This window comes from Agelaius phoeniceus, chromosome 14, assembly GCF_051311805.1.
Source record: "Agelaius phoeniceus isolate bAgePho1 chromosome 14, bAgePho1.hap1, whole genome shotgun sequence".
NCBI lineage: Eukaryota > Metazoa > Chordata > Aves > Passeriformes > Icteridae > Agelaius > Agelaius phoeniceus.
Genome location: NC_135278.1, coordinates 4,596,280 through 4,613,009, shown reverse-complemented (window position 1 = coordinate 4,613,009; position 16,730 = coordinate 4,596,280). Strand labels below are relative to the sequence as shown.

Sequence of the window (16,730 nt, the reverse complement as noted above, 5' to 3'; positions counted from 1 at the left end):
ACCTCTGTCATTTAGAGACAAGGGACAAGTCAGATTTTCCTGCACCTCTGATTTGCTCCTCCAGCAGCATCAGAGGAGAGCTCTGCTTGCTGGGTGTGTGTGCAGAGGCAAAACCCCTCACTTAGCCCTGCACAGGCAGCAGGGACACCCAGCTGTGCTGTCCCACCAAGGTGCCTCAGGGGTGAGGTGGAAGGAAGAGCTGGAGGGGTGTGAGAGCTCCAGGTGTGTTTAACTCAAGGTTCTTCACTGAACCTGGTAAATTGGCCAACTGCTGCCAGCTGGTGCCTCTGGGAACCCCAGCTGGTGTCATATGTGTGGCATCAGCAGGCTGGTGAGTGTCATGGATCAGTGGGAGGTTTGGGAAAGCCTCATATTAGCCCAGTGACAGAAAAAAACCCCAACAAAGGCCTCGTCATCCGAGGCTTGGAGGGAAATCAGGCTCAGTGCTTGATTCCTGAACCCATGAACCCCTGCATGCCTTGGCTCCATCTGGCCATGCTGCTGCTGCAGAGCAGTGCCACCCTTGTGTTCCTCTGCAAGGAAGGCTGGGATTAAGGTCCCAAGTGTCACCCTTGTGTGCCTCTGCAAGGAAGGCTGGGATTAAGGTCCCAAGTGCCACCCTTGTGTGCCTCTGCAAGGAAGGCTGGGATTAAGGTCCCAAGTGTCACCCTTGTATTCCTCTGCAAGGAAGGCTGGGATTAAGGTCCCAAGTGCCACCCTTGTATTCCTCTGCAAGGAAGGCTGGGATTAAGGTCCCAAGTGCCACCCTTGTGTGCCTCTGCAAGGAAGGCTGGGATTAAGGTCCCAAGTGTCACCCTTGTGTGCCTCTGCAAGGAAGGCTGGGATTAAGGTCCCAGCAGCTCTGGAGCCTGGCCAGGGTGTGATGTTAGGGTGGCACATGGGTACTCCATGACTGCCTGGCCCCCTGGAAATGGGGCATGAAGGGGCAGGCAAGCTCACTGCTTCTCTCCTGCATTCTGCCCCTCTCACCTGCTGCAGGGGCCCTGCCAGTGCTGCCTCCAGCCTCAGCTGTGCCTGCCCTGTTCCTCTTGCCCATGGCTGGGCTCTGTCCGTGCCATGTCAGTGCCCCTTGTCCCTCCTGGGAGGGCTGACCACTGTGGGGTGGGCACCTGCCCTGCTCTTCCTTCTGCCCAGAAATCCTGCCTGCTGTTCAGCAGCAGAACAAGAAGTGGAGCACAGGAACCAGCAGAGAGAGAGGCTGAGGGAAACCTGAGGCCCTGCCATGAACCATGGTTATCAAGTTCTCACCTCCACGATGCTGCCCAGAGAAATCTGTTGTGCCAAGGAACCCAGGAAGGCTGGAGAACAGAGCTCAGCCCTGGGCTGGGCTGGCTGCTCTTCCCAGGAAGGTCTCTGCACCTGAAGAGCATCCTCTAGCTGATGGCAGGGTGTAGCTTCTCTGTCAGCACCCCTCTGAGCCTGTTCCATCAGCCCTGGGAACACAGAGGATGTGTTTCACCAGGGGCATTGTTCACTTTGTGAGCAGCTTGCCCTTTCTGTCTTCTGGAGATCAGTGCCACCTCTTGCCTGCTGCTGCTTGAAGGCTGGCAGGAGCCTGCAGTGACATCAGGGTGGCCTGGTTAGGGGTGAGGTGTTGCAGGGCTCTGTCAAGGGTTAGGGAAATGCAGGTCAGTGAAGGAGCTTGCCAAGATGTGTGGGTGGGGTTCTCAAAGGGGGGAATGGAAAGGATGCCTCTGTAGCCAAGTGTCCCACAGGCAGGGGATGAGCCTGTTACCAACAGCAGTAAGAGGATTCAGGAATTTGGATGCTCTGCTCTTCTGTGCTCTCACTGCAGTGCAGCCCCAAGCACCCTGGGAGGGGTTTTGGGGGAAATATCTTCCTTTGCAGGGTCCTGACCAAATGAGAATGTTTGTGCCCCAGAGAGATGGACTGTGAGACTTCTGAGGCTGGAGTTTAGAGTCCTTTAAAAAGCAGAGCAAAACAGCTCCTTGGCCAGCAAGCTGTCAGTGCATCTTTGTTCTTTTCAAGACAGCCCAGCAAGTGACAGATACAGCTCTGTATCTGGTGTGCTCCACAGATTTACACCATGACCTTTCAGATGTGCATGTGGCTCTGGGTTTCTGAATCATAGTTAGATACCCAAAAGCTGACATTATCCGTGATGTGGGATTATTGGAGCTTGTTTTCAGAGGTGTTAATCAAACCTGGCTTTGAATGAAGGCTGTGGGAGAAGACAGGCAGGCAGATGCCTCAGTGCTCAGCCCAGATGTTGGTGCATGAGCAAGCTCCTCACCAGCTCCTCCCTGGGATTTGCAGAGCAGAAAGGCTCATCCTGCAAATTCATGTGGTCAAGGAGATTCCTGTGGCACTGCAGGGACTGTTTGAGAAGAGACAATGTGTCTGTGATCCCACCTGTTCTAGATCATTTGCAAAAATGCTTTTAATATGGGTCTTTTTGAGCTGAGTCTCATAAGCTCTTGGAGATCTATTTCACACCCAAGATAGCTCAGCTACCTTAGAAGGCTTAAAATCAGCAGGATGGCTTCTGTGGTAGTGTTAAAAAGGTTTTAATAAAAGGCAAAATAACAAAACTCTTTCCAGAGAAAAACTGAGCCAGGTGCCAAAGGTCTTTGCCCCTAGTAAAACACCTCACAAAAGCCATTCGTTTCTTTGTTCTCTTCTTTTTCTACTAAATTGCTTAGGCAAGACTTTTTAGCTTCTGTCCAATTGGCTATCCTTAAGTTTGAGATGAAGTCTCCTAAGGCCTAGGAGATGTCTTTTCACCTAATTGAGAAGAGAAACTTCTAGACTTATTTCCTTTTTAAGGGGACAAAAGATAGATTTATCACTCTGTCAACAAGAAGCACATTCCTATAGCTTTTTATTTAAGGACTTGGGGAAAAATCCCTGACTTCTGTAAGGTCACTGTCAACAGGACTTGTGCTCACTTCCTAATCAATCCATAGCTTTTAATGCCATCTGGTTTCCTCCAAAACTCTTATCTCCCAGCATATTTAAGACCTGCTATGATAATGTTTCCTGAGAATGTTTCCTGTTGTTGGTGTGTACAAGACTCCTTCCTGTACTGCTTGTTTAGCTGAGAAGAAGAAGAAGCTGTTCTATTATGTGGCACCACACTGTGCCTCTGAACAGGCTGATCCAAGGCCTCTGGATGTGCCCTGGATGTGCCCAGCAATGGGTTTGGTTTCTGCAGAGCAGCAGCCACCAACAGCTCCTGCTCCCTTCTGTAAAATTCTGGTGTTAGCAACAGTTTGAAGTGTCAGCTTTGCTCTGTTGGACAGGAGGAGAGCAGGAGGTTTGTATGGCATTGTGCTAGCTGGGGATGGCTTGGGAATCACAGAATTATTTAGGCTGGAAAAGTCCTCTAAGATTGAGTTCCACCTGTGACTGACTGACCCCAGCTTTGTCAGCCAGACCATGGCCCTGAGTGCCACATCCAGTGGTTCCTTGGACCCCTCCAGGGATGGGGACTCCACCACCTCCCTAGACACTCCATTCTGATGTTTAACAACCCTTTCCATGAAGAACTTTCTCCTGATGCCCAAATTTATGGGGAATTTTTCGGGGAACTGCCCCTTTGCCAGTGGCTCGTGCTCCACTGATGACAGATTTCCTCCCCTTATGTCCTTCCTGAGAACCACCACGAGCTCCCAGCTCAGCTCCCATAGTGAGGCAAGTGCTCAGAGCTTGTCTTGGCTGGCCTGGCCTGATCTTCACACCTTGGCCTCGAGGTGAGGCTCTCCCTGTGCCCTTTGGAACAACCTCAGCTTCTGCTGAAACCAAAATTAGCTTTTACCAACTAGAGGAGCAGTGCCTGGACATGGGTGGATTTCATTTATGTGACCTTTGTGTGAGGGAAGTGGGGAACAGCCCTGGAAGTCTTTGCTGGGTAGCCACTGTTGGCTAAAATTTATTCCCCATAAATTTGAGCAGCCTTTGGTGCTCCCATACCTGAACTGCTGCTGGTGGTGCAGACAAGCTCTCAGCAGGCTGGGACAGCAGGGCTGGGATGAAGTTTTGCTTGACTGGAAACATAAATGGCAAGGACAGGGGGAGCAGGGGACAAAATGTAATGGTGTTTTGTCCCCTGTAAAACATGGGCTTGCTCCCATTTTCACAGAACGAATCACAGCGCACACCCCTCCAAAAAAAGAGGAAAAAAAAGAGAAAAAAACCCAAACTAAAACAAAAAAAAACCCCAAAAAACAACACTAAAAAAAAACAAACAAAAACAAACAAACAAAAAAAAAACCCACAAAAAACCCAAACTAACCAAAATAAACCAAAAATAACCAAAAAAAACCCTCAAAAAAACCCTTAAAAAAGTGTTGGAGGTGTAGACCCACCCATTTGGGTGCTGAGGACCCGGGGGAGGTGTTGGCAGTGGTTGGAGAGGGGCTGGAGCTGCAGTGGCCCAGGCTGACGTGTGCCCGTTTCTCTGCCAGGATTACACCATCACCATGTACTTCCAGCAGAGCTGGCGGGACAAACGCCTGGCCTACAACGACCTTCCTCTCAACCTGACCCTGGACAACAGGGTGGCTGACCAGCTGTGGCTGCCTGACACCTACTTCCTGAACGACAAGAAGTCCTTTCTGCACGGGGTGACGGTGAAGAACCGCATGATCCGGCTGCACCCCGACGGGACCGTCCTCTACGGCCTCAGGTGAGCCCCAGGGTTTGCTTTAATGGCTCCTGTCTGTTGGGAAGGATGAAAGTTGGACAAGAAAGTCTCACAGATATGTGTGCTAGCAGAAAGATTTTTGAGTGTAGAATCTGAAGAAGGAATAGAGATGGAAGCAAGTTTTGATATAGAAGAAAAGAATTGCTGAGCCAGTCTCACTGGCTAACCAAGGGTGTGTTAGTTAGAGGGGTTTTTATGGCTTAGAGCGAAGGATAAACCCACCTCAAACAAGAAGATGTTTTTACCAAGCAGGAAGAGAGCACAGGCAAACAAGGCAGGAAAGTTGCAAGTAGAAAAAAGGTCTCAGAATTTTCCACTGCAAGAAAACTGAAAAACAACTTCTAGCTTAAACTGTAATGTACTGACTTTGAGTGATTGGAGAACAGTAACATGAATATGGTAATTACAGTAGTTATGATAGGCTATAGATAATAGTTAAGGTATAGATTGGTTCTGCTGTATTAAGATGCTCAGCAAAGAAAAGTATAAAATGCATTGTAACCTAAACCAAAGGGTGCCCAGGCCTGCCTGCAGCTGGAGCTGGCAGCTGTGGGCACAGCTCTGTCACCCACAACCCTGGATGCTGTAACCTCTTTGGTACAATAAACTGCATTTTGGAGAGCCCCTGGAGTCCCACATCCCTCATTCAGGCTCTTACTCCTGTCAAAAATCACACCTCATTTGAACTTCTCTTGTCTCTAAAAATATTCTGGCAAGGCAAGAGCCCAAAAGATACTCCAGTGCTACGCAGTTTTGTGTCTCTGTTCTTTCTCCAAGCTGGAAATGGCTGTTTCTTTCAGGCCTCCAACATTTCCTGTGCTGCTATAGATGGATGTTGGAGAGGGGAATAGTCTGCTCTGGGCGTTTCAGGTCACTGTCATTCATGTTGCATAACACTTCCATTTGAAACATTCATTTTCAGTTGCTTATAATTTTCTGCAAGTTTGGGCTATGGAGATGAGCCTTTGTTACTGTGGTATCCAAGACTAAATGTTTGTACCCTTTTAGTCAAACCACTTCGGTCATTTTTTGTGTTCAAGATAGGTTTGTGTAAGGTTAAGGAAAACATCTGTTTATTAGAACAATTCTGAGGATGGAGGCTTGAAAATTGATATCTGGTAGGAGAATGGTCCTCAGTGAGGAGATGCTTTGCTGTGTCTGGAACATAGGGAAGTCCAAGGCCATTGAAATAGCTGTGCTTGTGTGAAGGGCAGGGAGAAAAGGTTGACCTTACTCTTTCATCTGGGTATGTGAAGGGGCCAGGGTATGTAATAAAGTTGAGTGGAGAAGCAGACGGCAAAAAAGCAAATTTGCAGCTGCAGGATGCTGTAGCTGAAATCTGGGAAATGACTTTTCCAACCCTGTATTTGTTTGCTTTAGTCTCAGGGTTTTGGGTTTTTTTTTTGTTTGGGTTTTTGTTGTTGTTGGGTTTGGTGAGGGTTTTTTATTTTTGTCATGTTTTTTATTTTCCTTTTCAGTTACCAAAATTCACAGCTGGCTCTTTTGACCTGCCTCCACAAATATTTGTGATAGCATCTCTGGGCTTTTGTTCCAGAGATGGAGGCAAGGGGGGAGGAAAGATGTTTCCCCTTCAGAGAGGGTGCACCCACCCTTCCCATTTACATATCAGCTCTTGTGCTCTGTCATGTTCTGTGGCAAAGTGTGACTTTAGGGTTATTTTACACCTCTCTGAGTGGCAGGGCTGTTTTGGGCAGGGCAGGGCATGGCAAAGCAAGAGGCTGCCCAGAACATCATCCTGCCAGAGGTGGCTGTGCCCCGTGCTCTCCCTGCTGCAGCAGAGCCCAGGGAAGCCAAGGGAGCAGCAGCACTGCTGGTGCTGAGGGACACCCTGGGCTCCCTGGGGTCATGTCTGGGCTGCTTTTGCCTTTTATTAATGGAAGCTTTCTGCTCCAGACCCAAAGACAGCAACAAGCCCAGCCCTGTGAGCCTGTCCCTGCTGTGCCTCTCCCTCCCCAGGACAGGTCCAGCATCTCTCCCCATTGCCAGTGGGGTTGTTTGGCTGAACCTGTCACAGAGCCCCGAGCTGGCTTTGCTGACCCTCCAGAGAGACTCAGCAGTCCCACAGCTGACTCCCCCACATCTCCTCACTGTATCCCAACAGGAGAGAAGGGCAGGCAGGAAGATGTTTTGACTTGGAGGCAGGTAGGAGTATAAATCCAGGAAGGAGGGGGCAAAGAGTGCTGCTGATCTCAGGCTGCTCTTTGCTGCTATCAGCCCACCTGAGCACAGAGCTGCCTCCCCCAGGCTGGTGGGCAATCTCTGCACACACCTGCACAGCACAAGTACAAGTGCTGGTGTATTTTTATCAGCTGCTATTTAGCTTGAAGAATGAGCAGTGTGAACCCAGCAGCATGGGTGATAGGCAGTGCAAGTCCTTGGAGGGTTTGCACTCAAGCTGGCTGGGGCTGGGACACTCAGCTCGTCATGTACTGACCCCTTCCCTTCCCTTCCCTTCCCTTCCCTTCCCTTCCCTTCCCTTCCCTTCCCTTCCCTTCCCCTCCCATTCCAGCTCCCTGGAATGACCTGTGCAAATGGGAAAGAAGAGGAAAATTGCACCCAGGCCAAATGAAAGAAAATGACAGCTGTTTGCCCGCTATTTCCAGGCCTCAGTAAGAGCTGCCTGTGTTGGTTTAACTTTTGGCTGGTTTTCCTGGAAGCTGCTCCCTTGCCCCTGGAGAAAATGACAATTACTAAAGTGAAGCTCTGAGCAATGGCAGCTCCTGCTCCCCAGCTGTACCTCAGGTCAGAGTGGCTTGCTGGAAGCACTGGGGGTACAAGCCAGGTGCCCTGAATGCTTGAAGTCCCTCTAGCTTTGCTCACAGTGGTAGGAAATGGATTTCTTTAGGGCTGCTTTCTATACTGACTCCTGAACCTGCATTCTTGCTGAAAACAGGACTACTAGGTCCAGTTTTTTCCAGGTGCAAATAACAATGATCCTACTCAAAAATACACAGCAGGTGTAAGCAAGCAAGCAAACAGTCCCTGAATATTCACCTGAGCTCCCCTCCTCTCTGTAAATGTGCAGCCAGGCTTGCCCTGCCAACAGGCAGAGAGGTGCAGGTGCACCCTGTGCTCTGAATCCTGCTCTTGTCCTGCATTTTGTGGAGGAATTTATGAAATGGAGTCACCCTGATGGCAGAGGGCCAAAGGAGGCAATACCTGTTTCTTTTCCTTTGTTTGCCAGTTCCCCCTGAGCAGATCCCACATCTCCTGCTCCTCTCCCTCCTCGCCGGTCGCTTCCCCCTCCTCTGAGCTGATCCTGTAGCAAAGTGACTCAATCATGCTATTTGTGGCACAACAGTCATTTTTTTCCAGCAGGCTCTGATGTCAGAGAGCAGGGAAGGATGACATCCTGGCAGGCCCTTGCCTTCAGCAAGTGTTCCAGGGACCAGCAGGACCAGGCTCAATCCCTGGATCAGACCCCAGGGCCCAAGTGAAGGCACACCCAAGTCATGAGGAGCTCCTGACCACTGTGAGAGCAAGAGCAGGCTCCAGATAACTTGTTTGCACAAGTAAATGAAGCCCTGTAATCTACTGTGAGAGCTGGGAGTCAGAAAAGCATATTCTTCTTGGTTTTGGTGGAATTAGCAAATTAATGGTTGAAGGAAGTGCAATCCAGCTCCATCTCAGGGAAGCATTCCATACAAAAGCTTACTCCAAAATTAATTCCCACCAGGCTCACATTAATAGCTGGTTGCCAGGTCTCCAACAAAAGGAATGAATAAACAGCAGCAGTGATGCTGGGATGCAGGACTGCTGTTTCCTACCCCCTTCCCCAAGCAGTTACCAGATGGCACAAACCCCAAAAAGCCAAACAGAGCCCTGAGGCAGCCCAGAGGGCAGTCCCAGCTCTACAGGCACGGTGGGATGGGGGATGCAGGAGGTGTGACCTGGCACTGGGATGGGAGGATGCAGGAGGTGAGACCTGGCACTGGGATGGGGAATGCAGGAGGTGAGACCTGGCACTGGGATGGGGGATGCAGGAGGTGTGACCTGGCACTGGGATGGGGGATGCAGGAGGTGTGACCTGGCACTCACCTGGCCCCTGAACACCTTGCTGGAGTGAGAAGTGCCTGTGGAGCACCAGAGGGATGTTCACCCATGGTGTGAAACAGGGAGTGCTAAAATGATGTGGAAATCCTGCAACAGAAAGGGAGGCTTGAAGGTGCTACCCACAAAGACAAAGCTGCTGGGTGGTGGAGGGAGGTGGATAAAACAGTGAGGAAAATCTGCATAGCACTGGCTGAATTTCATATACTTTTCTACCTAATGACCTAATGGCTTTTTTTTTTTTTTGAACAAAAAATTAGGGAGAATTTTTTTCATTTAAGAAAAACCACATCAGTGCATGTTGATGTTTCACTTAGGTCAATATTTCCCTCACTCTTACAAGCTGCTTTACAACCACCATTGATGTTTGAGTAACAGAATTACCAAGGCTTCCTCTGGACCTCCAGACACTGTCTGGAGCCCTGCCCCAATATTCAATAAGCTTTACATTATTACACATTCAAGCTCTACATTGGTCTGGGATTTTTATTTCCTTGCCCACACCATGCAGCATCCATTTGGTAGTGAAACAAGTCGACACTAGTCAAGTGCTGATGTCACCAGCATTTTGCTGTCTGTTTTCAGAGACCTAAAAATAGCAACCACTGTAACAATGCTGAAATTCTCGTGTGGTAATTGGGGAATCATATTTGAAACCAGCTTTGAAACATCCTTCAGGGAAATCTTGAAGCCGTTTGGTGTCGTTCTAATTAGAGGATTTTTGGCTAAACAGGTGATTTGAGGAGGCCAGGCTGCCTCCCTGGGCTGGTGGGGAATCTGGGATGCTGGGAAGCAGGAATTCCTCTCTGGAATCTGAGATGTTGGGAAGCAGGAATTCCTCTCTGGAATCTGAGATGCTGGGAAGCAGGAATTCCTCCCTGGAATCTGGGATGTTGGGAAGCAGGAATTCCTCCCTGGAATCTGAGATGCTGGGAAACAGGAATCTCTCCCTGGAATCTGGGATGCTGGGAAGCAGGAATTCCTCCCTGGAATCTGAGATGTCAGGAAGCAGGAATCTCTCCCTGGAATCTGGGATGTTGGGAAGCAGGAATTCCTCCCTGGAATTTGGGATGCTGGGAAGCAGGAATTCCTCCCTGGAGTCTGGGATGTTGGGAAACAGGAATTCCTCCCTGGAACCTGAGATGTTGGGAAGCAGGAATTCCTCCCTGGAATCTGGGATGCTGGGAAGCAGGAATTACTCCCTGGAATCTGAGATGCTGGGAAGCAGGAATTCCTCCCTGGAATCTGAGATGTTGGGAAACAGGAATCTCCCCCTGGAATCTGGGATGTTGGGAAGCAGGAATTCCTCCCTGGAATCTGGGATGCTGGGAAGCAGGAATCTCTCCCTGGAATCTGGGATGTTGGGAAGCAGGAATTCCTCCCTGGAATCTGGGATGTTGGGAAGCAGGAATCTCTCCCTGGAATCTGAGATATTGGGAAGCAGGAATTCCTCCCTGGAATCTGGGATGTTGGGAAGCAGGAATCTCTCCCTGGAATCTGGGATGCTGGGAAGCAGGAATCTCTCCCTGGAATCTGGGATGCTGGGAAGCAGGAATCTCTCCCTGGAATCTGGGATGCTGGGAAGCAGGCAGGGAGCAGCGTGGACCGTGCCTGGCTGGCGAGGAGCCCAGGCAGTGTAAACTGAGCAACTGGAGAAGTGCAGAGGGATTTGGTGGTGGTGGAGGCTCAATCCTGTGTGGAGGGAAGGAGGGATCTCCTCCTGCGAAGCTGGGGGTGGTGCTGGGGAACGTGTGCATGTGTGAGGTGGGGGTTTTTATTCCTGGCCCTGGTGATGTAACGAGGTGTGCTTGAGGAGGAATGAGTCAGCTCAGGAGCACGCAGAGGTGCCAAGGCAGCGCCGTGGGGCTCTGAGCCGAAGGAATGCTCACCTGGGGAGGCAGAACCCTCTCATCGGTGTAGAAAATCCCCTAAAGCAAGAGGGAGAGAATTGCCGTGCTTCAAACACCTCAAAATGTTTGAAGCTGAGAGGTGCTGGGTGTATTTGCTTTGGCAGTGCCTCATTCCTGCTCTCTGTGGTGCCTTCTCACCAGGCAGCTGCTCCTGGGGCCACCAGCCCTCCCAGTGCTGACCCTTGATGGGGACCAGACCTCCCTGCTGGGCCAGGCAGCAGCCAGGACATCCCTGTGCCTCACCTGGCATTGTGGAGCAGCACAGGAGGATGTCAAACGTTCCCCTGCTGGCCCATCCCGCCTTGGGGACACTGGCACGCTGTCACAGCCCCCCTGTGCCACCCCAGAGCCTGCCCTGCCCGCTCCCCATGGCTGGGGCTCCTCCTGGGGGCTTCTCCAGAGCCCCCATCCCCAACCTGCCCCTGATCAGGATCCAGCCCTGGCAGTGTTGCATTCCCAGGGCCCAGCCTGGGGTTATTTAGCTCTCCAGCCAGTAGAAAGGTTTATTCTGATCCTGTCTCACTTGGAGCTGCTGTCTGCAGCCATGTCCTTGTTTTCTCCATGGGTATTTGTTGGTTTTCTGCAAGAATCTGGCCTGATGGGTTAAGACAGGAGTTTTTAACACAGAGGAGTTTTTTTCTGTGCTGAGACCACTGAGCAATTTTCTTCTCCCATCTCACAGGCCAGCAGGGAAGAAATCTACTATCTTTGCTTCCCTTTCCCTCCCTGAGAGAGTTTTCTCTGGAAATATGAGAGAGATGATTCAGGCTCCAGCCTGCCTCTGGGAGCTCTGCCTGCTCCCTCTGCAGGTTGGGCAAAGGCAGCAGAAATCTCCCCCATGGCAGCTGGGGTGCAAAAAGTTGGACTCATATCCATCCATCCATCCATCCATCCATCCATCCATCCATCCATCCATCCATCCATCCATCCCCTTGGTGCTGGTCCTGGAGCCTTGTCCTGCTCCCACCCCCAAAGGTGGGAGCGTGGCCTTGGGTCAGGTCCTTAGCACAAAGATGTGGAGGTTGGAGTGGAGTTCCTTAGGTGGGTGAGGGGAAATCAGGGTTTAATTAAGAGCTCAGCTCCCCAGCTGAGGTTAAGGATGGATTCTCTCCTGCATTTTTGTCTCCTAGGGTTGGGATGATGGATTTAACAGGAAACACTTAAAGAAAGTTTAATAATATGAAATTTCTCAATAATCTCAGAAGCTGTGGAAGGAATTGGAGCTTTCTAAAACAGGACAAAGCAGCAAACTAAAGCTGCTCCTCCATCCTTGACATCCTTGCATCTTTGCAAGAACAAAGGCAAGCACCATCCTGGCTGGAGTTGCTGCCTGTGCTACATCTCCTATGAGTCTGAGTTGTTTATTAGCAGAAACAGAGGTCAGGCAGCTTCCACTGTCTCCTGAGGCAGCTGGTGTGCCCTGAGCCCCCAGCTCACCCTGGCAGCTCCTCTTCATCTTCCTGCATATCCTGTCCCAGCCATCACTCTTAAGCCTGTTCTTTGCCACCTCCCATAGGTTTAAGTTTTGCTGTTTTATTAATGCAACTTGTGCCAGCCTGATGCTCTTGAAGGGAGATACCTCTGTTAAGTGCAAGTCACTGATATCTGGAACTCAAATGTAGGAAAAGAACCTTTTTTAAGGTGTTCCACCAGTCTCTTGTCCCCCAGTTCAGCTGGCAGCTGGCCAAATGCATGGTGCATTTGGGATGGAATAAAGGGGCAGAAAAACAAAACCTTGCAGTTTTGCACTCTGCCAGGGTGGAAGAATGGTTGGTTAAGAGGAGTGGTACCCTGAGCACTGGTTTAGAAAAGCTTCCTTTTCCTCTCCTATCTGAGTGCAGTGCACACTGTTATTTATCAAAGGATGCCTATGCAAGCACAGATGCTTTTGGAAACAGAGTGACCTTAGCAGGATTGTGCCAAGGCTTGTGGAGTCAGTTTTAGGCAAACAGACACGAGGGGAAAATATTCCATCTCCTTGCCTTGCTCTTGGTTCAATCATGACCTCCAGGAGTTTGCAAAGATCAGGCTGTGTGAAAAGAATGGCAAAATTCACCACGGGTTTATAAATCCCTCCAGGCCCTTGGAAGTTTGTGCTTACTGCCAGGCAGAAGGTGACATTTGCCAGCATGTTTTTTATGCCTGACTTTGAGAACGTACAGAATAAGAACTCGGTTTTGGTTTTATTCCCATGTTTAGCAAAACAGTAATTTTGCCTCTCTTTCTACTCTTAGTCACCAGAATTCCCGTAGGAGTCTAACTTGCCCCATGGGGCGAGCCTGAATAAGTCCTGCAGAACCTGAGCTTCCATCCCTTCTCCTTATTGCTGCAAACTGCTGGGAGCTTTGGGAGTCTGCATCCCCAGGGGATGGGAGCATCTTTAGCTTCTCAGGAGATCTGGAATCCAGAAAGTTGTAACCAGCAACTTAAATGTTTGTCTTTGGCTGTGAGAGTGTTTGTGTTAGTCCCTGCATCATGGCACTTCATCCATAACAGGGAAACGGGGTGAGGTGTTTGCTGGCTGTGTCTCCCCTGGAATTAGAAAGGCAGTGGTGGGGGGAGTTGTGCTGTTCCCTCCCTGTTCTCAGCCATACTGAGTTTTAGTCAGTGCCCTTTCCAAGCCAAAGGTGCCAGGGAACATTCCTGGACACTGAACATCAGTGTCCTCCACAGTCAGCTTGTCTCCTGGCTTTGCTCCGTGTCCAAAACAGTCCCTTGGGCATCCTCAGTTAGAGCCCAGCAGAGGCTGGTGACCATTCCCAACAGGCTTTCTGCAGCCAGACCCTTTTCTGTGGGGTAGAAATTGAAGTGCAGACCAAGACTGTTCCATGCCAGTTGACACTGCCCTCAGAAACCAGTGCCAGGCCTTTTTAATTTGCTGGGATAGACACAGCCACGGTGCAGAAGTTTATTTTGTGAGGATGAGCTTTAAGGGGAAAGCCCCCCACTCACTTTAGCAATGCCTCACAGGTGATGGTCTTCTCCTGTCTTCCACTCAGTCCTCCTTAGAAAGCCTGGACTTGCTGCTTTTGCAATCAGGCCACATTTTTGGGAAGTAATCCTTTACCCCTCACACTTGTGGCTGGTGAGCTCAGTTCTCCCAACACACTGGAGATGATGCAGAGGGTGAATGGGTGGCTAAGGGCTTTCAGGGCCTGCAGCAGAGGGTGATGTGGCTGGGACAGGAGCTGGATGTGCAGCTGCCCTGAAGGTGCCCAGCACCAGGGTAGGGAGGAGATGGAAAGGACACCCTGGGCTGCAGCAGGGTTTAATGGCAGCTTGGAGCTCTATGCTGCTCTATGCCTGTGCACTTATATAATCATTCTAAATAAGACAGAAGAAGCCATTAATAAGTAAACAGTGATGAGGAGGATCAGAGGGGGAATGAAATGGCTGGTGGTGTTCATGTCAGAGAACTGAAATATTTGTGGAGAACTGATGGTTTGCAGCAACCTGAGCGCTCCCTTTTGAGCTGCAGCTGTGCTGGGGCCATGCTCTGCTGCTGCCAGGCTTGGTGCAGAGCAGCAGGCGAGGCTGCACCACCCTCCCCACGCCAGCATCTGCTCTGGCCATACCAGCTTCATGAGGGCAGAGCTTTCCTCATTGGAACATTTCCTCTCAGACACTCAGAACTGGCACTGTGGGACTTAGAGCTCCATGGATGTTTTTCTAGAGGTGGTCTCTACCTCTCCTGGGGACAAGGGCACTCTCCAGAGTGAGGTATCCATGCTGCTTTGCCTTCTGCTCGATCCACTCAGTGCAGGCAGAGAAGGGGATCTCCATCAGCCTGCCCGAGCTGCTCAACATCTCATCCATGTCCCTTTTCTCCTTTTTCTTCTTTTTCTTTTTCTGTGAGCTGCACGGTGCTTTCTCCACAGCAGTCTTCCCCCAGATGACCCGTGTTTGCCTGCCAGCTGTGCCCTGGAGTAGCAGGGCACTCAGGCTTTGGCTACTTGGATGGCACAACCGCCTACAGACCTCAGGAGAAACAATTAGAACCAAGGGCATGGATGTCCTTTTTTTTGTGGGGAAGGAGCTGTAAATGTTGTGAGGGGCTGACCCCGAGGCCTGTGGGGTGGGCAGGGGCTGGGGCAGGCCGGGGCAGCTGCAGGGTGCTGTGGTGGTGGCCGGGCTCGCTGTGGAAGGCGCTGGACGCTTCGCTGAGCGCGCGGCGCGGGAGAGCCGCTCCCTCCACGGGCAGTGTCTCCGTGAATCGCCGTCAAAGCAGATGAGATTTCACACCACACAAATTTCTGAATTTAAAAGGGGAGGGAGGTGGGTAGAGAAGCAGGAGAGGAGGAGGGGGAGGGAGAAGATGCGGGCTGGCCGGGTGCCAGCGCCTCATGCTAGCGCCACGGGGAAGGTGGCATCCTTCCCTGGCGTTCCCTCTGCTCCCCGCGCTCCCTGCTCCCTTTCACTGTGCTCACGTCTTCTGGAGGCAGCGTGCTCTGTCTAGAGCTGTTTACAGGATGATGGTTTGTTCCCTGTCTCCTCATCTCCCTGCTCACTGAGTGAGTATCCTCTCCTCTGCTTTCCCTCTTTTAACCTCTCGTTCTCCTCTGGCTCTTCCTCTCCAGGCTGCTTTACCCCGTGCATCCCCTGATCCTCCTCCTCTCTTCCCTTACCCTGCTGCTCTGTCCTGTGCTCTCTGCTCTCCTCTCTGGCATCTCCACTCCTGCCTTCCCTACTGTGCTCATGCCATCATCTCTTCCCATTTTTCCACCTCTTACTTTCCTTCCACCTTGGTTCTCTCTTAAGCCTGTTGAGACAGGAGTCCTGAGTGTCACCCCCATCCATCCCCTATCCTGTCCTCCCCATGCAGTCTCCCACGTGCCAAGCAAACCCATCTCTTCACACAACAGCTCAGAGTCTATACATTTATACCCATGAAAAAATGAGGCAAAGGTTGGTCCTGTGGCCTTCTGGACCAGAGGTGGCATGTGCTGTGACCCCAAAAGGTCACTGGGGTGACTGAGATTTGCTCATGCTTCCCTTCGACTGTGAGATGTGCCTGAAGCCTCTCATCCCTCCATGAGTCCCACCTGCCCTTGGTACACAGCCACCAAAGGAGCTGGAGAAATTTTCCTTGGCCCCTCTAGGAGCAGGTGAAAGTTGACTCTTCAAGCAGGGTCTATCAAAGGGAAGTTGGTGTCCAGGATACTTCATAAGCTCTGAAGTCTAAAGAATCAAACACCTCCATCCTCTCTGGGATACACCACTTGCTTTACCCCAAGCTGGGTTGGTTTATCAGGGTTTAGGAAGCCCAGAGGCAGGACCTGAGCTGGACCTGGTGCCCCAGACCAGCTGCCTCTTGGATCTTGTTCCACCCAGGCCCCCACACCTGGTGGTCCTGCAGTGCTGGTGTCCCCAGGCTGGGCAGGCACTGCAGGTGAAACCCTCTGGATAAGCAGGTGGCTACAGCCTGGCACAGCTGGGGATGGCTGTGCCACCTCTGCTCAAAACCCACAGCAAAGCCTGACGTGGTTCCAATTTTACCTGCCCAAGCAGCTTTACATGGGCAGATCACCTGGAGTTTGGGATCTGCATCTGACTGGGGTATCTCTGGAGGATGCTGAGCCACACAGTGTGGATATACCTGCCCTTTAATTGCAAAAAAAGAAATTATCTGGCTTTTTGAGGACAAATGTCCTCTTAATCTTGTTTTTCTCCTTTCTGTCCTACCTGTCCCTTCCTTTTGAATCAACAGGGCTAAATTCTGCCCTGATGTAAATCTCTGCTGATACAAATTGGTGTGATCTTGCAGAAATCATTGGCGTGGCTGTGGATTTATGCCAGCTGCCAGCGTGAGCAGGGCTTGGTGCATGGAGTGTGGCAGCCATATCTCACTGTGTCACGCTCTGCATTTCCAACCAGCACTGCAGGTGATAAGCAAATCCTGGCGAGAGGGTCCCTGTGTGAGCAGAGCAGGCTGCCTGTCCTTTCTGCAGCCAAGCCAGCCAGCCAGGCTGAGATTTTGGGATGGACACTGTGCAAAGGTTTTTTAGCCCGCGGGGCTCCACAAATGGGGTGGAAAATTTTCATTTAATGCATTTTTTGCATCT

At 50.9% G+C, this 16,730-nt stretch overlaps 1 protein-coding gene across 2 annotated transcripts in view; it reads left to right on the top strand.

Annotated features, from left to right (window-relative positions):
- The window catches only part of LOC129125750 (gamma-aminobutyric acid receptor subunit beta-4), a 90,901-nt gene that overhangs the window by 50,837 nt on the left and 23,334 nt on the right, over positions 1-16,730 (top strand). For both annotated transcript variants that reach the window (XM_054641354.2, XM_054641353.2), the window contains exon 4: positions 4,449-4,669. In XM_054641354.2, the coding sequence (XP_054497329.1) occupies positions 4,449-4,669 (221 nt within the window). The remainder of the gene's footprint in view (positions 1-4,448; positions 4,670-16,730) is intronic.